Source organism: Pelophylax lessonae (assembly GCF_965119305.1).
Source record: "Pelophylax lessonae genome assembly, chromosome: 4".
NCBI lineage: Eukaryota > Metazoa > Chordata > Amphibia > Anura > Ranidae > Pelophylax > Pelophylax lessonae.
The window spans coordinates 530,526,498-530,552,143 of NC_138771.1; the positions used below are offsets into that span (position 1 = coordinate 530,526,498).

A 25,646-nucleotide genomic window follows, 5' to 3' on the forward strand; every position below is an offset into this window, starting at 1 on the left:
TACCCTCTCCACCGGGGTGGGGGGTTGTGGACCACTCCGGACGCCTCGACTCTCTGGTTCCTGGCGTCCAAGCGAGACTTTTAACTCGCAAGGTCAGTCCCTCCACTGGGACTCCGTCGCGGCCGACCCAGCGCGGAGCTCTGGTCTGCACGCGCTCGTAGGCAGAAAACCGGGGTGACCACTGGATCTCAACATCCAGCCCGTCGCCCGGCCCCGCATACTTACTTGAATGTGTCGCGGCCGACCAAGCGCAATGCCATGGTCTGCGCGCGCTCGTAGGCCGGCTGGGGTGACCACAAGTGTCGCCCAGTCCGGCATTTTTGCTTGAAGATCTCACAGGAAAAACACTGGAGAAAAACTACCTAAAAAATGTCTTTTTCTTAAAGAAAAAAGTCTTGCCAGGACCAAAAGATCCCAGCAAGGAACTTAGGTCCTTACTCCTGACTAGACAGAAAAAAACTGATTCCCTGTAGCAGAGAGAGGGAGGATATACCCTCAGGGACTGCCCCTAAGGTGGAGCCAGAACGTTTTGTCTTTCTGCCTAGTCCTACTCCTGCGGAGACAACATAACCCAGCTCTTGAGAATCAAGAAGACTACGTCTGTCAATGAGCGATAGAGAAATTGGGTTTACATATTCTTTAAAAGAAATAAGCAAAAAAAAGCACAATTAGTCATATACTAAAATATGACTGGAATTAAACCTAATTGGTTTCTTGATCAATGTTGGCTTTATTATAAGCAAATGAGCTTAAGAGCATGCACAAGAGCATGCAACCATTTTCCATCAGTGTCTAAGTCTGTTCCATGATTATCTAGATTCTGTAGGCTTTGTTGTTTTGTGGCATTTCCCTGTAGATACAAATAAATTATTTTGTAATAGAGTCAAGTACTGTAAAACGTTTTATTCTGTTAACAATACACTTTAATTTTATAACAGCATGGTAATAGCAATACAAATAATAGTTATTTTTGACAATTCAATATAGGCTTGAAAAATCTCCTTTTGTGTTGTGAGTTCTGCCTGTCTGCTGGCCATCTCTTTCCACAACATTCCGGATTCCCTGCATGTCTTTTCTTCTGCTGTTTACTTTAGATAATTAAGGACTACATATCCCATGGTACCTTGCTGCCTGCATGCATTGATTCCTGTACTGACTCAACCTCCTGAAACTCTTCCTCTCAGCACCTCTGTAGTTCAAAAGGCAGGCTATGTGAATTGTGTGCCTACTCACAGGGCATAGTAAATAGGTGTCAGTGAATTAAAGGAAATAAATGTGTGGGATCTTCACAAAGAAAGTTTAAGATTGTTCAGAATAAATGGAATAAGCTAGAAATTAATAAATACAATGTGGCAATAAAGAGAGTTCTTTTTTTTATGAGAAACTGATTTGGTGCTCAAAACCAGGAACATGTTTAGGGACTAATCTGCAAAGCCTAGAACTGCACCCTTAACCACTTAAGCCCCGGAAGATTTTACCCCCTTCCTGACCAGGGGGTTTTTTGCGATTTTTTTTTTTTACTGCGTGACTTTAACGGACAATTGCGTGGTGGTGCGACGCTGTACCTAAACGAATTTCACGTCCTTCTTTTCCCACAAACAGAGCTTTCTTTTGGTGGTATTTGATCACCTGTGCGATTTTTTGATCATGCGCTATAAACAAAAAAATTTTGCAAAAAATAACAATATTTTTCACTTTTTTTTTATATGAAATTCCCCGAAAAAAATGTAAAAATCAAAATTTAACATTTTCGGCCAATTTGTTTTATGCTACATATGTTTGGTAAAAAAAAATCGCAAAAAGCGTATTTTGATTGGTTTGCGCAAAAGTTATCGCGTTTACTAACAAAGGGAAAGATTTTTGTCATTTTTGGTGTTTTTTTTTAACGAGTAATGGCGGCGATCTGCGATTTTTTTTTTTGCGGGACTGCGACATTGCGGCTGACAGATCGGACCCTTGACTGACATTTTTGACACTTTTGGGGGTACCAGTGACATTACTGCAGTAATCAGTGCTATACCTATGCACTGTTACTGAAAAATGACACTGGCAGGGAAGGGGTTAACTTTATTGGAGAGGGAGGGGTTAAGTGTGTCCTAGGGGCGTGTTTCTAACTGTGATGGGACATGTCTCCTATTGTAAAAACGGAGATCAACGGTTCTACATAGTAGAACCGTCTGATCTCCATTTTTACACAGGGGAGAATGACAGGCGGCTTGTTTACATAAGCCGCCCGCCTTTCTCCCGCTCTACCGACGATCGTAGTGTGACCAACGGACATCGGGCCTGCCGGTCACACGCGTGGACTCCTCTGTGAACGAGCCGGGGCGGGCACGTGCCTCAGCGGGCGCGCACTCGCCTGCTATTGGCTCAAAAGCCGGTGACAGGCTAGCGACGTAGATCTACGTCACTCTGCGTGGCCGGGGCTGACTGCCGCAGTAAACTTACTGTGCGCAGTCGGCAAGTGGTTAAATTGCGAATAATTGGCAGTTATGCTGTAACTTCATTGAGTGGGGAGCTGACACACTGTATGCAATTCTTTTTTTACAATAATTAAACTTTTTTTTTCGTTTTTAAACTGCACAGATATAAGCATATACAGAGGGAAATACCACAAAAAAGAGGACATTACCTTATCTTTTGAACATCAGGAACCAAAAAGTCACATTGTGTAATAATCCATATAAATGTTATATAGAAATGCAAACAAAAATGGAAAGTGTTCCTCTGTTGTGGATCTATGACTCTTGTATAATTATATAATTGCAAAAGTCTTCAGTATAGATTATTTCTAAACTATAACTTTACATAGCTGTTTCTATTCTCTATCTGTTAGTTACTGATTCAGACTGATCCAAGCAAGTATCTCACAATGTTTTTACACAGGTGCTCCATATGTAATTTAATGTATTACTAAACACACATTGGGGGTTATTTACTAAAGGCAAATTCACTCTGCAATACAAATGCACTTGGAAGTGCGGTCACTGTATATCTGAGGGGAAGATCTACTGATTTCTATCATCCAGCCATGTGCAAGCCAAAATGCTGTTCTTTATTGTCCTTGCATGTCCCTCTCAGATCCACAGCAGCTGCACTTCCAAGTGCACAGTGGATTTGCCTTTAGTAAATAACCCCCAATGTTTAATTGACATTGGTCCTTACATTTCTGCATGTGGATGATGGCACTGTAATTATTTTAATTAAAAAAAAAAACATCTAAGTACCCTTTTACCTAATCTTTCCTAGCCTGTCTGCAGGGAAACATAAGCAGAAGGAGCTTCTAGTTCTCTGCTGCTGCTCACATGTTAAAAAACAAAAACAAACAGTCTTTGGAATACAGAGTAAAAATAAATAATATCAATAAACTACTTTAAAGTGGCATGCAACTATCTATTTGAAATCAAATGTTTATTATTTTTTGGCAATACCATGGTGTGGGCAGATTTCTGCCAGTTACAGGCTGTGCCATGCCTTCTAGCCTGTGTCTTAGAATAAGAGGGAAGGGAAGCCTCCATTAATCCACATGTAATATCCTGCCCCCCATTGTGTTTATCTGGTTAGTGGACATGAAGGAGGAGGGAGTGAGTGGGCTGTCATTTACCACTGTGTATACACCCACATGTGTTACTCTATAGTCACATGGCCTGCTCCGATGTGATGGGGAGGAAATGCTCAGCATAGAAACTCACTAAAAACTGGGCATGTGTAGAGTTGCCACCACATGTGCAAAATCCCTAGCTGAATTTGGGACATGAACAGAAAGTGGAGATAAAGAGCAGCAGGAACAAACCAGGTTTTTTTCAGAATTCAAAAAACGAATCCCATAGTGACTGAGTGAGTATGAACAGCATGTAATGCAGCATTTATTGATAGTTTTTTTTATGATGTGGGTTTAGTGACACTTTAAAGGGAAACTATAAAAAAAGAAAAAAAGGGGGATACAAAAAAGAAATAAAAATCCCATCCGAAAAGCCACGGAAAGTGGCTGCCTCCATTGGTGGGACTTCCCCAAGATATTTGTGTATCTACCTAAACATTTTGATAGGTGGCAAACAGTTCCTGCTACTTGAACCTATGGGTACTTTTCCCCTTTTTCCTTTTTTCTCCTCTCCTTTCTATCCCTTAAGGGTCACCAGTATATTTAGTTAATAGGGCTGTTGATATAGCCAGCTTTCTAGATTATTTCTGTATCCAAAGCAAATTACCTAGGTCCTGACCCATAAAATACTCCTCAATTCCAACCCACAGCCTTTTAATCTTCCCATAAAGCCAGTCCAGCATTCTCAATAATATGACTGTCTGGCAAGTCTAACCCTCAAAATCCTTTTGTCTGGTAGTAGTTGATAACACGGTCTACGTTTCTTACCGGACCAAATATAATCTCTTATATTAACTTCTAGAGACCTAATTAAGCCTTTGGATAGGGGGATCGGCAGCATTTATAGAGAAATAAAAAGTGTGGCAATATCCATCTTAACTAATCCAATACGCCCTAGCTAAGAAATACTTGGCAAATTCAATCCTTATAGATCACCCGAGAGACTCTTAAGCAGGCGGTAAAAGTCATAGCTATAGAAATTGGAATCCCCATGTGTTAAGGAGAGTTCTACTTCCATGTAAACATAGATTGACTTCGTAGAGCAAGGTAACCCAATATTAATATTCAATTAATTCAATGCATAAACAGTAAGCAAAACTTCATCTCTGTGCCAGGTTGCAAATACTTACATGTGTACAGGATCCCCAACGTCAGAAGGACATATATGACCAGAGTGGCAACACGGAAAAATATGAAAATTACAGAAATGCCTAAATTTACAGGTGTCTGAAAAAAAAAAAAACGAAATTTGATAGGAAATAGTTAGAATTAAACTGAACCTGCACTTTGTACATACTAGGAAAAATAGCAGCTTCACTTTACAGGAGCAACCATAAGTAGTGTTTACTCCTCTTCCAAGCATTCTCCTGTTCTGCCAACAAACCTCCTGATATTTGTACAGTATATGAGTTTCCATTTGCTGCGCAAGTACCAGTGATGAATCGGACGGCCTTGCACATCATGCAGGAAAGGCGAATAACATCTTCTAATGGTCACCCTTGTAAAGGGAACCTTTTATCTGCTTATTCAATGTTAAAGAACAGGTTCATGTTAAATAGGCCCTGTCACCAACTTAAAACATTGTATTTTAAATGCATGCTTGCAGCATTTTACTTTTCCATAAATTATTTTTTTTATTCATTCATAGCATGCCTCTAAACTTTCTAGAAAATTTGACTTTAAGAAGAATCCGTTCCCTAGCACAGCCCCGCCCTCTTTGCACAACATGGCCCTCTCCTCTTCTTGGAGTGTCTAAATACTCTCTGTGCTGGCCGAGCTTCTGCAACCCCACCTCCTCACATAACCTTTTCAAGGTATGTCACCTGTTCAATTTAGCTGGTGGATGAATAAGAGATTTTATCTCATAGGACACTTCCTTGACCATAGAGGTGTGCGCCCCCTTCATATTTTGTGCAGGATTTGGAGATGCCTCCGGCTGAGATCTTCCACTTACAACAAATATACCATTTTCTTCGCTTCTTGCAGAAGAAAAGTCCGGATCTGATAGTTCGCACACAGTTTGAAAATAGAGGTTTACAAGAGGCTCTCCAGCGGGGCCGCATCTCTATGCTGTACAAATCTTTTGTCTCCCCTTTATCGAAACTCCCCTATCAAATTGCTTGGGAGAGCGAGTTGGGCATGGCCCCTGGGGTGGGGGATTGGCGATCCTGGACTACACGCATACACAAGGGCATTATGAATGTTGCCCTGATCAAGGCAGGGTACAAGGTTTCTGTGGGATGGTACTTGTTACCAGAACGCCTTGCTAAGATGTACCAGGATTCATCACCATCCTGTCTCAGGTGCTGTGGCCAGGTAGGTTCTGTCATGTGGGGGTGGACCTGCCCCAAGGTCCAGTGTTTCTGGATATGGGTCCACTCCTTAATCTACTCGGTCACTATGGTTAACATCACAAAAGATCCTCAGGTCGCGCTTCTCAACGAACCTGTCAAAAACATCCCGAGATCCACTCAGACTGTAATATATTACATGTTCTTGGCAGCAAAAATAGCCATTGCAACCTTTTGGAAAAGCTCTGTGATTGATTTAGCCCTAATGAAGTGAAAGCTTACCTGAATCATGTTACACAAAAAACTAGTCAGTGTCCTGCTGGACAAACAATCCCTATTTGAAAGAATGTGGACCCCTAGCTCTTATCTTCAGGTCTTGGACACCTGAGGCTGACACCGGTTTGATGGCTGAATGGGATTCTGGATGGACGAACTCTCAATCTCTTCTTTGTCTTTCTTTTTTTTTCTCCTCTCTTTTTCTTTACTGGTTTTTCTTATTCTCCTTCCTCTTTTCTCTCTTTAAATCTTAAATTTTTATTTTTACTTTTCTGATGCATTGTTGGCTCTACAGTTGATCTTTATCCTCATTTTAAGGTTAATTGTAAGGTTTTGCTCATGACAAACTACCTCAGGAGATTTTTCTTTTGATTTCTGGATAGACACAACTTTACTGATTGATACCATAGAGGTTACACTTGTGGATCACATTACTGTACTGTAGTTTGTCCCACCTACTTGTGAACTGCCTATGGGTTCATAGCGAAACGCTTAACATTTTCTATATATTATTGTCACCAATTTTTCTCTTTTTTCTTATGCATTGTTAATGTTGACAGTTTTATTTTGTGTTACCCAACAATGACTTATCTTGTTACCTAAAACTTTAATAAAATGATTGATACAGAAAAACTGGAAAAGGTTCAAGGCTAGCCTGTAAATTATTTTACCATTCCTTCATAGAATTCCAGTTTCAAATGACTTAGCCTATGGGGGGTCTTTGCAGTTTTTGCATTGACTCTTGCTTTGACCGAGTCTGTCTGCATATTTTGAACACAATGAGATTCAAGAACATACAACTAAAGATAACCAGAGACATGTGGCAATGGCTGAGAGTATGATTTTCTGTAAAACCCTGGCATGGTAAACCCCATTTTGGCCAGTCTTTCTCCCAGGCTCAGTTGGTTGGAGAGTCTGCAGGGGATGCAATCTAAACAAAGAATGAGCACTGTCATCTAATCCCATCATTATTGAGCAAAGATCATCTCATGTCTATGGTTAGCCTAAAGGCCCGTACACACGTACCGATCGTCGGCATACAAACGTCGGCGGACGAAAGATCTGCCGATTGTACGCTTGTTAGTATGGTGCCTCCGACAGCTGTCAGCGCACATTCTGCCGACAAGAGTTTTTCTTGCAAGCATTAAAATTTTTGTATGCCGAAACCAGAACGGACGATTGTTCGCCAGTCAGTACAGAATTCTGCCGACACACAGCTACAAATCCCAACACGCATGATCAAACCAAATGAGCTCCCGGAAGAATTTTCTCTAGTAAACTCAACATTTTATCCAGAAAGAACTTTCGGCTCGCGGCAGTCCAAGAAATAGGTGAAATGCGGAGCACATGCTCATCTTGATAAATGTGAGAAGAAGGAAGATGCTGCTCATAATGCCATACTTTTCTAATAAAAAGGCATGTGTTCTGTTATGATGAAGATAATGTTTGTCTATTCTATCTGTTCTATCAAATTTTATAATTAACTAATTTGAACTCTTCACCATTATTATTTTTTTTTAACAGCAAAGATCTAACTATTGATATGACCCTTTATTCTTGTATGAATTAATGTCTAAAACATATTTTTCAGGTTATGCACAATATTAAACATGTTAACAAATTCAGATAGGCCATTTTTTATTTTCAATTTTCTTTATTTTTTGTATCTCTGAAAAAACAAATGAAAACATCAATACTCTCCGTATAAAAAACTAAACATAAAAAAGGTCCATTTGGACAAAATTAAAATAGAAACTGCCAAACGGGTAAAATAAATAATAGGGGGTTACACAAATTAAAGTTCGTGGTAACTGTAATCCCCCTGCCATGAGGGCAGGTTTGGATCCTGCTGGTTATATTGCCACTGGCCATGTGGCATTTGGCGAGGTGGTGGCTGTTGTGGAGGTGGAGGGCATGGGTGCTCCTGGCATGCATGGCTGTGCTCATTAAGGATGCCGTTTTCAGCCTTTTGCAGCACATCGAGGATGATTTTTCGGGCATACTGACACTGCCTGAGGTCCACCTTATCCAAAATTTTGCCCGTCATGTTGCCAAAGGATTCATTGGCCTCCGGTTTACGACGTAGGGCTATGGTGGCCTCCTGTATAAAATCATCGGTGATGTCGTCGATGTGTTTCCTCTTTTGCCTCCGTTTGGCAGGAGGAGGTGGTGGTGGAAAGAGTTCCACAGGCTCCTCAGGCTCCGCAGGCTCCCCAGGCTCCTGGCTGCAACCTGCCTCCTCCTCAGTGACACTTCCCTGTTGATGAAATGAAAAATTGATTAGAATGTTATAGTGTATCTAAAAATGCATGTTTGTTATATTATTGTGAACAAATAGCAGACTTTACATACAGTGGCGTATCTAGGGTCTCCAGTGCCCTTGTTGAGGAGCTGTATTTGGCAACAGCCCCCCCCCCCCCCAAGATCAATGTAAAAATGTAACCCCCCCCCCCCCAAAAAAAAAATATAAAAGGGCATTAAATGTTTCTCATTTGTCCCTTGTTTGCCCAGTGTAGAGCTCTCTAGTGGGCAATCATTGTCTCAGGTGGGAAAAACAAGAAAGAGAGGGGTGAGAGATAGAGAGAGGGAGAGAAAGAGGGGGTGTGAGAGAGAGAGGAGGGGGGTTGCAGAGAGAGAGGGGCCTGAACTTGCAGAGGGCTTGATGTAGGGCATTGAGGGTGAAGCGGTGCAGGAAAACAGGAATAAGGGAGCCACCTGCCTTGCTGACCCAGAGTGAGAGACCAGAGACATGGAAGCAAGGATGGATGGATCATTTGCAGGAGCTGTTAGTTTGTTAGTTTTGTTTTAAAAAAAAGGTTGAGCCAGAGGAATGCTGAGGCTCCAGCAGTGTTTGTTAGGACCAGAGGTGTGCTGGGGATGCAGTACTGTTTGTAAGACCGGAGGTGTACTGGGGATGCAGCACTGTTTGTAAGACCGGAGGTGTGCTGGGGATGCAGTGAGAGGCAGTTTCAGTCTCCTGGTCTTTTGGCTCAGCTGCTCTCAATGTTTTACACCTGCATGAAGCAGCTCTCAATGTTTTACACCTGCATGAATCCGCCTGCAAACTGGGGGTTCTGGGGTGTGCAGGCTGAGTGGATTGTTAAAAAAAAAAATAAACCAATGCCAATGTTTTTGCGACCCACCCCCCTTGGCCTGCGCCCCTGGCGGTTGCCTGTCATGCCAACCCCTTGCTATGCCCATTTACATAAAGGGTCAATTATGGTTTAGCTTATAATTTTGTTACATGATTACATTTTAGCAGACAATATATAGTGAAATGCCATACCTGAGTAAAACTCTCCTCCAGTATATCCTCATCCTGGCTTGGATCAACCGACACTGAGCCCTCTGCCGAAGTAGAAGGCAGTGTTGAGATGGATGGCCTGGATTCCAAGGTGTCTGCCAGGAATCGCAGGTTATCATAGTACCACGGCCGTGGTACATGTATATTCTGTGCACCTGCTCCAGACCGGGTGGACTTTTCAATTTTTTTTACCTCCCGCCTGTAGGCAGTGCGAATGCTGTTAATTTTTCGCCTTACATAGTGTACATTTGCCCCAGGACAGACGGGCTTGTAGAAGGCCACCAAATGGTCCATGGCCTGTTTTTTTAGTTTTTTATTTTTATAATCAGCCGACTTGACTTGCCACAAACACGGCAGTTGCCTGAACTCATCAATAAAACTTATTAGAAAGTTGTGGCTGGTGTAATTGTCCACCATTTTGCAGGACAGTATATGCCTGCAAGACACAACACAACACAAAACATATTAAAATCGCATGTATTTTGGGACATAATAAAGATATTCAGAGTAAAAGCTGTATAGGGCCCAAAACACACACTTTCTATTAAAATAGTCGTACCTTTGTTTGTGGGGAAAAGTCGTGATTCGCCGCTCGATCGTGCTCCAACCCTCGATATGTCCGCTAGCGAATCGTCGGCCGAACGATCTGGCGTCCTTTAAATACAGCGCATGCGTCAACTCCTCCTCCAGTGGCGGGCTTGTGCAGGGGTGTGTACGTGCTGAAGATCAGGCCTACATGCGACACACACACCTGAAGCAGTGGAACAATCTTGTAATCAAGAAAAATGTCTGAAAGATCTCAGAGTTCATCAAGTGGGGGCCGAAGTGATTGGGCCACCAGAAAATCAAGGGCTACACCCATGACAAAGGCAGAAATGGTGGAGATGGTCGGAATTTTAGAAAAAATGGACTATGATGGCAAGTTGGCAAATTACGAGCGGCCCAATGCCAGGAAAGATGGCATCATGGATAAGGTGGTGGCCTGTTTGTTGAAAAAATTCGGTGTTGAGCGATCGAAAGATCAGATTCGGAAACGGTGGTCCGACCTGAAACACCGTGAGCAGGATCAGCTTTCACAAATCCATCGGATTCTGAAAAAAAGTAAGTTTTTTTTTATTTATTTTTTTAAACATGCAATATGTTTTTTATAATTTGGTGTATGTTGTATTAACATGTCTAGATTATAATGTCTATGTAAAAAGTTAGATTACTCATTTTAGTTGTCATGTCGTGATTAGATCGATCTATTGTTGATGTTTTAGTATATGACATTAAAAGTCAGGAAGCCATAGTTAAAAATATTTGTATTGTGTTGCAACGAACGTTCTTTCCTGCACGAATCTTCTCTGCAAACATTCCTATTAATCACAGATTATTATTCAAACCTTTAAATAGGAGAAAAACGAAAACTCCGTGCCAAACTATGGGAAAGGAGGAGGAGAGGTTTGGCAGCTCCATCGGCAGTTGCCGAAGAAGATGAGGACATGGGCCCAGATGGTGGCACAGATTCTCCAAAAGGTAATTGGTTCCTATGCACTGTCAAACATTAATGTACCATATTTTTCATAGATAACCATGTACATGTCTTCATATTTGTTACTAAAATAGCTATCAAGCAGGGCACCATGTCCTAACAAATGTACCTCTTGTGACTTTTATGATATGGCCAATTTTTTGTATTATGTAGATGAAGACATTATTCCTGAGGTGATTCTGGTGGAGACAACAAGTGATCAGACACCAGAGCAACAAGAAGGTTGGTAGGCACAGATTTTTGTGTAGTGGGATCATAGAAATATGTGTATTTGCAATGATTGTTTAACCTTATATTCTTGTATTCCCTTACAAATTTACATTGCAGATGTTGCGTCATGCCAGGATGTGGCATCCCCAGCCAGGTCAGAACCAATATCTCCTGGCAACTTGGCAAGCAGCGTGGAAGCCACTTCCAAAACTGTGGAGGATCCAGGACCAAGTGTCCAAGAGCCAATTGTGTGCCCACGTAGGTTTTTTCATAATGATTTATATCAGTGTTATTTTTAGCCTCCAATTGTCAACACTCGTTCCCTATGGGAGCCTCTTTATTTGAATGGAAGTGGCACCGTAAGTCGGATCAGGATGCTCTGACTTGCGGGGCCACTTGCGCTGTGAAGATTTTTGAGGGGGAACTACACAGACAAATTGAATAACCCACCGTGGGTGTCCACCCCAAGTTCACAACCAGGCCTTTGGTGTGTGGTATTGAGTTTGAGGGTATGCCCACAACAAAAAGACAGCGTGGGTTACCCCCAAAACCCCTACCAGACCCTTATCCAAGCATGCAGCTTGTCAGGCCAGGAAAGAGAACGAGCAAGTGGAACAAACACCCCTGGACCACAGCAGGACACATGCCCTCAACATGGGGGGGTTTTATTGCTTAGGGCCAGGGGGCCTCTGCACCGCACACCCAAAAGCACCTTGCTCCCATGTAGAGGAGGACAAGGGCCTCATCCCCACAACCCTGTCTGGTGGTTTTGGGGGGTCATGCATCCAGGGGGTTCCTAGGAGTTTGGAAGCAACCTTTAACAAAGGGTGGCCCCCAGATCCCAGACCCCAATCACTATGTGAATGGGTATGGGGTACATAGTACCCCTACACATTAACCCCATAAATGGAAGTGTATGTGAATAACGACAGGAGACGTTTCTGAAATGTTCTTAAATATCTTCATCCGGTCTTCTCCACTCTGCTCTTTGGATCTTCTCCTCTCCACTCTTCTGCTGTCCAATCTTCTGCTCTTATGTTGTCTGCTCTTTTGCCCTAGGCTCTTCTTCTTCCTCCTGTCCTGTCCTCCTCCGATGCTGTTGCCGTGCATTCTGCCCGTCTCTGGTCTCTGCATCTTAATATATATACATTACGACCATGCCCTCACAATGACGTCATCATGCGTTCACACCCCTAATGAATATATAGTAAGCTCAGGAGACCGGCAGAATCATCAGCAACAGCATTGGAGGAGGACAGGAGGAAGATGAAGAGCCTAGGGCAAAAGAGCATAATAACAGGGTAGGTATTAACTCGAGAGGAATTTAAGATTACCTGCACACCAAATGTTTCTCTATTATGACCTCATGTAGGTGATTCACATTGACTCCGTTGTATTTTATTTTCCAGATCATGTATTACATACTTGCACATTGGCCAAATTGACCCGTGAGGCTCTTCAATGCTGCTCAGACCTCGAGCAAATAAAAGAGACTGCAACGGCATTGCAAGCAAAAATGCGTGATTTTGTGGACATGCTTGGCAAATTTTAAAAAAAAAAAAGTAAAAGTTTTTAATGTTTGTATTGGGATGTTCCTGATGTTACAATTTTTATAGAATATTTTATGCCAGTTTTATGACACTCAGATGTTAATGAGTGTACCCAAGTTTGGGAAAAGCACTTTACAACACCCTAACCCTAACCCTAACCCTGTGAATGTTTGATACTAAAACGTTTTTACATTCAACAATGTGTGTTCAATTCTTTATTAGACTTTCGTTGGGGAGTCGAGGTCTAAAGCTGTGTAAAGAAGCACTAAATGTATGATGGCTGTCCTATTCCCATATTTACATGTTAATGTAAGCATTTTTGACACTGCCATATGCGAGTTGCTGGAGGTGTCAATGAAATGTTAAAGATACCCCCAGTTTTAACGCATATCACAGTGCGATCTGACATTTCACACAGGATCGGATCACACAAGTTTGAACGACTGTGCGATCCTATCCTGATGCGGCTGAATAAATGCATCATGTGCGACTTTTGTGCGAGTGCAGTGCGAATTGAGCCATACAAACTGTATAGATGATTTTCGCATGAACATCTGATCGCATGTAATAAAGGAGCAGTGCACTACGATATTACATGCCATCAGATGTGCAGTGTGAATTGAGACATATACACTTTGTATGGCTACATTCGCAATGAACACGCATACAAGTCGCACATGACCCTTTATTTCTGATGTATCTGGATTGGATCGCACAGTGCTTAACACTTGTGGAATACAATCCTGTGCAAAAAGTAAGTGGCGGGTCACCCTTATGCAATGCTGGAAGGCTGCAAAGTCGCAGACTTCCCACATCGCATAAGTGTGACTCAACACTCAAGGTACTAGCAGTCCTAGGATTCAATATGGCATTGATATTGCCAGTAGCAATCAGTGTAGGGAGATCAGTGTAATCTATAGTGTATTGCTTGTTCGTTGCTCTAGTTCACTTTCCATTACCTATATATATATATAACACTTTGAGATGAACAATGATCAAGTTTCACATAACACTGAAATATCCTAACATTGGTGGGCAGTGAGAAGGATGTCATAAATGAACACAACATAACAGGTGTAGGTACGTTGTTAATACCCTAATGTATTATATGAAATATATAGTATGGGCACCTTCTGGACAATGACCACCAATGTAAGGTGACATTAGATGAACCTTGGGTGTGACCTAGTTCTCTATGTGAGAGGGTTTGTGGAAATTTTATGGGGTGCAGAAGGCCCTTGTATTTACACCACTGGATAAAAAATAACACATGGCCATCATCACTTTGGATCAGCTGGTGAGAGACTACAGCAAAGAAACCCACTGATGAATGTATTAACCCTTCCAAAGTCACACATATATAACACATGATTTACAACAAAAATTATGTTGGCCATATGTGCCCATAGCAATTTTTGTTTAATGTGTTCAAAAATAATAGATCGCTGACATTTATCTTGTGTGTCAAATCTTTACCAACATTAATGTGTGTGTGACATTGATTGCTGCCAGGACACAGCTCCTCTCCCCACGAAATAGATCCTGGCGGATCTGACGGGCCCTGTGTGATGTCAATCCTGACCGTCCAACTTCCATTGACGTCATGGACTCCACTTGGTCAGGAGGTTGGGCCTCTCCACTTGTACCTGGCATAGCAGGGTCAGTATCCAGTTGCTGCAAAACATAATTGTGTACATTCCTGCGTAGGAAGTTGTGCAAAATGCAGCAACACAAGACCACATTATCCACTTTGTACAGTGCCAGGTGTATGGATGTCAGGAATATCCGGAACCGGTTGGCCATTATCCCGAAGGCATTCTCCACAACTCTGCGAGCTCTGGACAACCGGTAGTTGTAAATCCTTTGGTCGGGGGTGAGGTTCCTCTGAGGGTAGGGCTTCATGAGATGCTCCCCAAGCGCAAAAGCATCATCTGCGATAAACACAAAGCTCATACCCTCAACAGTTTGCTCCCTGGATGGCAGGTTCAGAGTGCCGTTCTTTAGACGATGAGCGAACTCCGTCTGATCAATAACTCCCCCATCCGAATTGCGGCCATTTTTGCCAATATCCAAATAAATAAACTCATAGTTTGCATTAACTATGGCTAGCATGACTATACTAAAAAAAAACCTTCATAATTATAATAAAATGTGCCGGAATTCGGAGGGGGGACAATGCGGACATGCTTCCCATCAATAGCACCCACACAATTGGGAAAATTCCACTTCTCCAGAAATTGATCAGAAATCTGCAGCCATTGCTCTGCGTTTGAAGGAAACTGTGGGGGAAAAAAAAAAAAATTAGTGCTTGAGCACATCACATTATTAATTACACACACAGTTGTCTGTTAAATGCTTATGCAACTTGTTAAAAATATAAACAACAGGAAGGCAAACGTTTGGATTTGGGGATGTAACATCTACATACATTTATTTTCAACCTCCTATTGTTCTTAGATTGTAAAGGGCCATACACACTATAAGATTCTCTGAAGACTTTTTCGTGCAGATTTACCTTTTCTATGTAGTGCAAGGGCCTACCAGATTGCATAGGATTTGAAAGTGTTTGTTGGACCTCATATTATTTGGTTTTGGTAAATCGGAAAGGATAAATTGTTCTGACAATCTTATAGTGTGTATGGCCCATTATACTCACCAGCTAGAGCTGAGATTTACAAACTATGGCCCTCCAGCTGTTGCAGAACTACACATCCCATGAGGCCTTGTAATTCTATGACATTCACAGACATGACTAGGCATGATGGAAATTGTAGTTCCTGAACAACTGGAGGGCCGTAGTTTGAAGACCTCTGAGCTTGAGCTTTGGTATATGCTGACTTTGAGATTTAGCATGTGGGTGGGGGATGGGTAAGTAAAACTGGGCATTTATACATCAATAAGGGCTTGTGGTCAGTGAAGGTTTTAACATCATTACATAAACATACACAATCATAGGTGGGAATGGATGGACTGATGTATTTTAGATAAATCATAAACTAGGTACTAAAACATTGGCCAAGGAATAATTGTTTGAGGGAAAGTAATAAAATTAAAAAAATTCTACATACTGTTAACAGGCAATGCGGTTAGGGACACATAGGAGAGAATGGTGGGGTGGTTAGTGGGTAATTTTACAAATGGTTAAGATAATCTACATCTTTACTACTATGTGCATGCGGACAGAGGGTAGTTTACAAATAATGGCCTGTGTCAATTGCTGTACATCCAAAAACATCATAATTCGGGTGAAACTACTAATACATGTAATGTAAAAAATCAAACATACCTTGATATAGTCCTTCTGCAAGACCTTGATGATGGCAGAGCAGGTCTCAGGGATGATGACTCCAAGTGCTTGGGGGGAGATGCCTGTGGTGAACTTCAGATCCTGCAGGCTTCTCCCTGTTGCAAGATACCTCAACGTCGCAATTAGCCTTTGCTAAGGAGTAATTGCAAGCCGCATACAAGTATCCTGCTTCAGAATATAGGGGGACACCAGGGCAAGAAGACGGTGAAAGATGGGATCCGTCATCCTCAAATAATTCCTGAAGTCATCAGGATTATTTTCCTGGAGCTCCCTCAGCAAGGACATATGAGAAAATTGATCACGGTTAAGCAACCAATTTTTCGTCCAGGAGGTCCGCTTCTTCTTCCTATTGCTCGTACGTCGTCTCAGAGCCAAAACTCCAACACTAACGACAGCAACGGACGAATTCACGGTCGCCATAATAAATTCTCGAACGATGTCTCGGAAAATAGCGAAATGTCGTCAACCAAACAAATGCTACCGAAATCAGCGCGAGATGCCCAGAAGGGTCACGGCCAAACACTCACTTCCTCTTTTGTAGCGGCGAACGTGCGTGGAACGTAGTGACGTCATTTTCTGTCGGCAGACAAATGTCCTGGGCAAGTTTTGAGCACTTTTCAACAGACAAACAACAAACACGCCAGCCGCGAACATTTGTAGGACGTTCTGTCGGCCGACGATCGGTACGTGTGTACGGGGCTTTATACTTGTCACAGCGTAGTGCACAAAGTTGTGAATTTTCAGAAAGAAAGCATATGATTACCTCTGTTATTCCTGGGGATGTCGTCTCAGGAGCAGATAAAAAAATGTCCAATATATTGCTACCTGGAAGTAAAAAGATTTGTATATTATATTGAAATACAGTGGGGTTTATTTACTAAAGGCAAATCCACTGTGCACTACACGTGCACCGCGAGTGCACTTGGAAGTGCAGTCGCTGTAGATCTGAGGGGAAAATCTGAAATGAGGGGAAGCTCTGCTAACTTCTATCATCAGATTATGTGCAAGCAAAAATGCTGTTTTTATTTTCCTTGCATGTCCCCCTCAGATCTTCAGTGACTGCACTTCCAAGTGTACTTGCAGTGCACTTGTAGTGCACAGTGGATTTGCCTTTAGTAAAAAAAAAAAAAAAAAAAAAAAAACCCAGTATGTTATTACTGTAGACATCCCACCCTTTCAAAAGAAAAAGATCCTGTCCTTTTTAGGCAGCATGGACTGCCTACACATTGAGGTGTAAAAGAAAGTTGTCACTCACTCCCTGTGACGACAACACTGGTGCTTGGCCAAAAGTCTTCTGCTCTGTGTAAGCTCTGACTGGAGGGAGTTTGAGCTTACACGGGTCTTCCTGTCCTGTCCTCAGTGGTGTGGAGAAGCTGGCCAGCGAAGGAAAAATTAAATGTATGTAACTAGTAAGGGGGGGGGGGAGAATCAAAGTGAATGTGTTGCTTTGCCTATCACAAAGATCAGACTCAATTTAATGGAGGGCTAGTGTAAGAGCGGGGGTCCTTAAGAACATCACTCTCTGCACCATAAACAATCTCACAGCACCCAAAGCATATTACTGAATATAGCTGTAACCAGGGCTTTTTTTTCTCAGAGAATAGAAGCAGGAACTCTCCCCTTCTGAGTCACTTCTTATCTCGGATCCCCTGCCAACCTTTGAGCACCATCCTTTAGTTCAAACCCCTACCCACCTTACAGTACGGCCCCCTTTAGAGGGTCAAGTATCATTTTGTGGTGCTAAGTAATTTGTATGGTATTTATTAATGATAACAAGAAAATAAATAAAATAGATCCCCCCAGCCAGCAGCAATAGACCCCCACCCCACCACTAGCAATAGATTCCCCCAGCAACAATAGACCACCACACCATTCCAGCAACAAAAGACACCAGACAGAAACAATAGATCCCAGCAACCAGCATCAATAGACTCTCCAGCAGCCAACAACAGACCCCTCCCGCAACAGTAAATTCATTCCAGCAATATTTGAACCCCCAGAAAAATAAGCACCCCCCCCAGCAACAATATATACCCCACCAGCAGCAACAGACCTCCCCAGCAGCAATAGACCACCACAAAAAATATCCCCCTCCAGCAACAATAGATCCCACAGCTGCCAGCATTTATAGACCCTCCAGCACACCCCAGAATCTCCTGCCATTACATTTATTCAGGCTGGAAGTGCCGGTTCCCCCAATGTTCCTGCTGAAGAAAAGCCCTGGTTTTAACCAAAAATCACATGCAAAAAGCAAACTATCACTATGGAAACACAGCAAGAGAATAACTGCAGTAATCAGGGACATCCTGATTTCCACATCCCAAGGGGATGTTGAGATTATCAAACAGTGTGGTATTACACTAATATGGGCATGTTTATCTGGGGTTCAGGGTGTACCCCTGACTTTGGCATTTGTGGAGTCATGCAGTTGATGCTAAACAACAATGGCTTCTCTGGTCACCAGTCTTTGTTGTGCAAGAAAATTGAAGTCCATATCCCTGACCAGGTGTTTAATTAAATTAAATAAAAGCCCAGGTTATATTTATATTTGTCAGGTATTACCTACATGTAATGTAAACTTACGTGTCCTTAGAACATCTTGGTTGACTGAGTTGACATATTCAGTAACAGATGCAGGGCCTCCATATCTTTCCATTTCTATATCATAATGAAATAACAAAGTATCACATTGTCTAATGGAGAAATGGCTGTATATACATAAAAAATACATCCTGGTGTCATCAGGGATTTATATTTCGTTAAACTGCGCAAGTACAACCTGATATATATATATATATATATATATATATACACATGCACACACTGTGTGTGTATAGATAGATAGATATAGATAGATATACATACCATATATATTTGGACAGAGGCACAATTTTTAGATATTTTCATGAATTCACCAAAACATTTTCAAGCTATAGTTATATAATAATAGGTATTGGCTGAAACTGCACACTCTCCGGTTTAATTTGAGGGTATGTACATCCAAATCGGAGGAAGGGTTTAGGAATTACAGCTCTTAAGAATAACCAACCCCCCTTTTTCAAGGGGTAAAGTAATTGGACGATTGAATCAAAATCCGTTTCATGTCCAGGTGTGGGCTAATCCTTCTATATCTCTTCATCAATTAAGCAGGTAAAAGGTCTGGAGTTGATTCTAAGTGTGGCAGGGGCGTAACTACAGGGGTTGCAATTGCAACCGGGCTCCATGCTCCAGGGGGCCTGTGCAGCTCCCCTGTACACCTGGATAGGAGGGGCAGGGGGGAGCAGCAGGTAGAGAAATCACTATCCTCCTTTTTCCTCCTGTAGCTGCAGGAGGAAAATGGAGGAGATTGGTTCCTCTGTATGCTGCCCCCGCCACTCCTATCCAGTTCACTTGTGTTCTGCTGCTCCCTCCCCTCTCCTGCCGGCTGCTGCAGGGGATGTGTCACAATAGAGAACCAGGAAGGGATCTGTAAATATGTAATTTACCAGCTCCTTCCTTTTCTGAATGGACAGAGTCATAGTCAGTGACATTGTAAAAAGATAAAATAAAATGGTAAAAAATAATACAATAAAATACCAAAAAATAAAAACTATTGACCCCAGTGGGTGAACTTCCAGGATCGCAAAGGTCACACTTGCAACCGGGCCCTGGCATTCCACCACCGTGGGGAGGCCCCAAGGTGGCAGGAAGGGGGCCCACTCCAGAACTTGTGAAAGGGTCCCACTGCGGGACCGTAATAAAGGGCCCCGCAAGGGGAGTAAAGGGCCCCAGGATCAGTGGGAAGAGCCCCGGGCTTGAAGGGAAGGGCCCTGGCCAGGGGTCCGGGGGGCCCTTCATGGTTTCTTGCATCGGGGCCCTGAAGGTTCTAATTACGCTTCTGAAGTGTGGTATTTGGATTTGGAATCTATTGCTTCGAACCTACATCATGTGTTCAAAGGAGCTGTCCATGCAAATGAATTAGGCTATTGTAAGGCTTTAAAAACTAAACAAATCCATCAGAGAGATAGTAGCAACAATAGGAGTGGCCAAATCAAAAGTTTGGTACATTCTGAAGAAAGAAGAATGCACTGGTGAGCTCAGCACATAAAAAGACCTGGACGGGGGGCGTGGCCTGATGGGGGATCGAGCAACACACTAAGCTCTGAGCTCCTCGCTTTCTCTTTCCATCCTGCATGCCATCCTGCACCGATTGCCGTGGCACATACCTCGATCGATTCCTCGGGACCTCGGGCACACCCTGCCACCCTGCTATGGTGAAGATTGGCCCTCAAAAACCTGCAACATCGGCCGGAACGATGGACCGCTTCCTCAGCCAAAATGGCGCCGGTGACCTGCGATCCTCCTTGGCCTGCAAGGCCCCTCTGCCTGTCGCAGCTTCACAGGAAGATCTTTTCTCTTCCACGCTCCACCGTCTCCCAGATCTTCATCCTTCCTCTCCTGCATTTGAAGCTGATGCCTTCCCCCAGCTGGATATACAAGGTGAGCCTGTTGCTGAGCCTACTCTGGGTCAGATCATGTCAGCTATTCAAGATTGCAAAGCCTCTCTTACTGCTCGGATTGAAACTATCCATATTGACTTTTCCTTGCTTAAACATGATGTCCAGAATTTAAGGGAGAGAGTGGGGGCTGCTGAGGAGCGCATTAGCACTGTGGAGGACACTGTTAATCCCTTGTCAGTTACTGTGCGGGAAACTTCTGGTGAACTCATGGCGCTGCGCGCCAAAATTGATGTTTTGGAAAACAGGTCCCGCCGCAATAACTTGAGCTTTGTGGGGTTTCCTGAGCGCTCTAAAGGGTCTGCACCTGAAGATTTCTTACTATCCTGGCTGCAATCTACTCTGGGCCCTAATGTCCTTCCTGCCTCCTTTGCTATTGAGCGGGCTCATTGCACTCCTCCTCGCCCCCACCAGCAGGGGCACCCCCACGTTCCATTATCGCCCGCATCCTTAACTTTCAGGACAAGGTGGCTATCTTGAGAGCGGCCCGTCTGAAGGGTGAACTGCAGTTCAATGGTCAAACCATCCGGATTTTTCCAGATTTTTCGGCGGATGTCCAGAAGCAGAGGGCCTCATTTGCATCGGTCAAGGCGCGGCTCCGCGCACAAGAGATTCCTTACTCCATGCTGTTTCCGGCCAAGCTGAAAGTTATTCATACCCATAAACCCATATTCTTCAACACTCCTGGTGAAGCATCAACCTGGCTGTTTGACACCTTTGGTGGTTCTCAAAGGTCTCGGCATCGATGTGCTCCCCTTTGCCTGTGTTCCTGGACCCCTGATGCACTTTATTTCCCTGTTCCTGAAGTGCCTTCGTGAGCTCTCCTTCTGATCCATCCCTACTGCGGGGCCTGTCAGCCATGCTGTTCCTCTCCTGCTTTGAACACTGCCCTTCTGCTGGATTGTCAATGTCTGCTATCCTGTTTGTGGCTGAGGTCCCCTGGCTGGTTCCTGGCTCCCTGGAGTGCCTCTGTGTGCCGGCATGACAGTTCATTTTTCTGTTGACAGAGGAATGCAGAGGATGTCTCTGTGTTATTTTTTCCCCCTTCCCCCCCTTTTTTTTGTGTGGCAGGCTTCTTTTTCTTGTCCTGCTCTCCCAGGTTGTTTTTCTTTACCCCTATCCTGGGTTGATGTTCGCATCATAAGGGTTTTGACTTTTAACCATTATTGGGATCCTAGGCTCTCTATGGTTGGGATGGAAGAGCGGGTGGGGGGTTGGGTTGGTTTTTGTTTTTGATTTCACTTACTTGGGTTTTTTGCCACTTTCAGCTTGCTGGTGCTCCCTATGTGTCGCCCCCGTTGTGTGGTTGCTTCTACCCCCCCTCGGTGGTGTCTGTGGCTTAACGGCCGGAAATTTAAGTCAATATGTCTAATTCTTTGAAAGTTATTTCTTGGAACCGGTGGTGGTTTTAGGCATGGGCAAACGGGGAAGCCGCCCGGGGTGGCATTTTTTCATGACACCTGGGGGGCGACACACGAACTTGGAGAAAAAAAAAATCATCTGTGCCGCTAAGCGGTTTTCTATTATCTATGATACCTGCGCCGCCCCTGCTGCTGAAGGAGCCACACAGAAGCCGAGCGAGCGGAGAGGGGAGGGAGGGGATGAAGGGCGGGGGGGCTGGGGGGGAGGCGCAGAGTACAGTTCACCTCTCCCAAAAGAAACAGACAAGGAGGGGGGCTAAACTATGTCAATGACACACCTGACTTTCTTACAAATAACGCACATTTCATTCAAAATATTTTAAACACAGACCAATAATTTGCACATTTTTTTTTATTTATTTAATTGTGTGAAATGGCTAATAAAAATAGGTAATAAAAAACGATTATGATGTGGAGGTGAATTGGTTTAGTCTTGACTTCTGGTCGTGAGTGACAGCGTTAGGGGATGGGAAATCTGTTGATTGCCGATTACTTAGTAAACACAGCGATGGAGAGAAAAAGGCCAAAGCTGTCAGGTGCCCAATTTAGGAAAAAAGAAAAGAAGATGGGAGAAACGGGCAAAAGATAAAGGTATGTAACAATATTCTCTCTGTATGATTAAGGTATTCATGTCATGAATGTGGAAGCTGTTTTGAAACAAAAAAGGCTGAGGTCCACAAAGCGCCACTTCTCACATGAATCACATGATGAGCCTTTCAGTGATGCCCTTAGGAAGTTGGAGATTGGATTCTTCAATGTTGTTCTTGATGCAGCCCTGTCAGCCATCGCGGAGAGATTTACCACATTGGAAAATGTGGAAAACAAATTTGGGGTTTTGACAAATTTCCCTAGTCTTGCAGATGAGGAGCTGGCAGAGCAGTGCAATGCACTAGGTACCACACTGCAATTCGAAGGGAATTCTGATTTGGACAGTAGAGAGCTTTTCCAGGAAATCAAGAACTTCCCTCACCTGCCATCAAAAACCATGAGCCTCCTTGAGCTTATCACTTTCATGCACGATAAGGATCTATCTGAGATCTACCCCAACTTTTGGACTGCTCTCGGGATTGCACTTACCCTGCCAGTGACTGTGGCTCAAGCAGAGAGGAGCTTTTCCAAACTGAAGTTAATCAAGACACACCTGAGGTCACCCATGTCTCAGGAACGGCTCGCTGGCCTTGCTGTCATAAGCATTAATCATTCAGTAGGGGAGCATATCTCATATGATGCCATTATTGATGACTTTGCATCTAGAAAGGCCAGAAATGTCAGATTTTAGTTTCAGTTTGTGTTTTCTGTTCTGCAGTGAAATAATTTAATTTTCTTTAGTGTGATTTATTCTATATTTTATTTGTATATTATTCTTAATTTAAAATATTTTTTCTTAAATAATATTGGTTTGTACAGAGTATATTTAAGTTATGAGCAGTTTATTTATTTATTTATTTTTTTGCAAAAATTGGTCTGTTACGGAATGACCTAGTATTACTACAATAAAACGTGTGGTGTGTACAAAATGTGAAGTTTTGTCATGTTGTTTTTTTTTTTTGGGGGGGGTGGATGGAGCGCCGGGAGGGAGTCTCGCCCGGGGAGCAATTTAATGTAGAACCGCCACTGCTTGGAACGTCAGGGTTTTAAACACTCCTCACAAGCGGTCCCTAGTCTTCTCCTTCCTCAAACAGTATAAACCACATATTATTTGTCTGCAAGAAACTCATCTTACGGCTCCTAAACATTTAGCCCTAAAAAGAGCTTGGATTGCTCGTTCTTACCACGCCTTCCACACTTCCTATTCTAGGGGGGTCTCTGTCCTTGTTGCTAGGTCCCTCTCGGCGGAGGTGCTTCGCTTGAGGACGGACCCAGAGGGCAGGTATGTCCTATTGTCCCTGCAGGTTGGCCGTTCTGTTCTTAATTTAATCAATCTATATATCCCCCCCCCCCCCATTCTCAGCAGACCTGCTTCACAAAGTCACTTCTTTCATCCTGGATTCCCCCATGGGTCATGTTCTCTATGTGGGAGACTTTAATGCAGTTATTGATCCTGCCGTGGACCGCTTGCGGGGGGAGGGACGTATTTTCCAGTCCTTGCTGGACTGGATTCAGGTATATGGTTTGATTGATGTATGGCGCTGGAAGCACCCGGACGCTAGACAATATACGTGTCATTCTGATTCCTTTAAAATTATGTCTCGTATAGATATGGTTTTTGCTCCCTCTCATACCCTTCCGCTCATCACTGGGGCATCCATCCTCCCTCGTGGGATTTCGGATCATGCCCCGGTGCTGGTGGAAATCTCTATTCTGCCGGCCTCCAGTCCTCCGCTGTGGTATCTCAATGCTCACTGGCGGTCTGACCCTACGGTTCTGGGAGCTTGCTCTAAGGGGGTTTCGGAATATTGGGAAATGAACCTGCTTACTGCGGACTCCCTGACGGTGTGGGAGGCGTTTAGGCCTTCTGCCCGGGACGCCTTTATGTCTATTACGGGTATCCTTCGTAAAGATAATAAAATTTGCACTGAGGAGCTTGAGACAGCTATGGTTGAGGCTGAGGGAGCCTATGCGGCCGAGCCCTCTCTGTCCACACATACTCAGTGGCTTCAGGCCCGTAGAAATTATGAGCTCCGCCTACTACACCTTACTCATAAACGTATGCTGTAAACTTCTCAAAAATTGTTTGAACATGGTAATAAGGCAGGCCGGTTGTTGGCCTACTTGGCTCGACCCGAGTATTCTCCCACTTCTGTCCCGAGGATTCGTGTTTCCCCGACAGAGGTGGTGGATGCTCCATCGGCCATTCTAGAAGCATTTGTCTCCTTTTTTACTGACCTTTATACCTCCACTGCCCACTATGATGATGCCTCACTCTCTCTCTACCTTGCTGAAATTACCCTCCCCTCTCTGGCGGCTCAAGATGCTGAGGACCTTGAAGCCCCATTCACGGTGGAGGAGATAGAGGCTGCCATCGGACAGATGCCCAAACACAAGACCCCTGGACCTGACGGGTTCCCCCCTGAATGGTATCATTCATTTAAACACCTCCTTAGCCCTCACCTCCTCCGCACTTTTGATGCTGCCTTGGCGGCCGGGGTACCCCCCCCCCCCTGTCAATGCGTGAAGCCTTGATTATTTTACTTCTTAAACCCCGCAAAGATCCTCTACATTGTGATTCTTATAGACCCATATCGTTGATTAATGTAGATGTGACAATTCTTGCTAAAGTGCTGGCCAACCGATTTGAATAGGATTGTTCCTTCCTTGGTACAAGATGACCAGGGAGGATTTGTCCCGGGTCGCTCTACACGCATGAATATCTGCAGATTGTTCCATAACTTACAGTATCCACATCCCAATTCCTCGACTCGTGTCATTGTTTCCCTAGATGCTTGTAATGCCTTTGACAGTGTAGAATGGTCATACTTATTTAAGGTTTTACAGAAATATGGGTTTGGTCCCCGCATGATTGCCTGGATTAAACTTCTCTACACTGATCCTGTTGCTCGTGTTAGGGTGAGTGCTGCGATCTCCCCGGAATTCTCCATCTCCAGGGGTACGAGGCAGGGATGCCCGCTATCCCCACTTTTGTTTGCCTTAGCTATTGAACCTCTGGCTGTCCGTATCCGATCGGCATCGGACATTCGGGGTCTGGCTATCGGCTC

General features: G+C 43.6%; 2 protein-coding genes across 2 annotated transcripts in view; one reads left to right on the forward strand and one right to left on the reverse strand.

Annotated features, from left to right (window-relative positions):
• Positions 1–4,675: 4,675 nt before the first annotated feature.
• LOC309552753 (T-cell immunoglobulin and mucin domain-containing protein 4-like) overlaps positions 4,676–25,646 on the reverse strand; it is a gene marked incomplete at its 3' end in the record, with an annotated part of 146,643 nt that continues 125,672 nt past the window's right edge. Inside the window, exons 3-5 of the mRNA XM_082253669.1 lie at positions 18,657–18,731; positions 16,837–16,898; positions 4,676–4,828 (exon numbers count right to left, since the gene is read on the reverse strand). Of these exons, the coding sequence (XP_082109795.1) occupies positions 4,676–4,828; positions 16,837–16,898; positions 18,657–18,731 (290 nt within the window). The remainder of the gene's footprint in view (positions 4,829–16,836; positions 16,899–18,656; positions 18,732–25,646) is intronic.
• Positions 25,294–25,646, forward strand: part of LOC309554658 (uncharacterized protein) — a gene marked incomplete at both ends in the record, with an annotated part of 51,607 nt that continues 51,254 nt past the window's right edge. The window contains one exon of the mRNA XM_082256370.1: positions 25,294–25,497. Coding sequence (XP_082112496.1) covers positions 25,294–25,497 — 204 coding nt within the window. The remainder of the gene's footprint in view (positions 25,498–25,646) is intronic.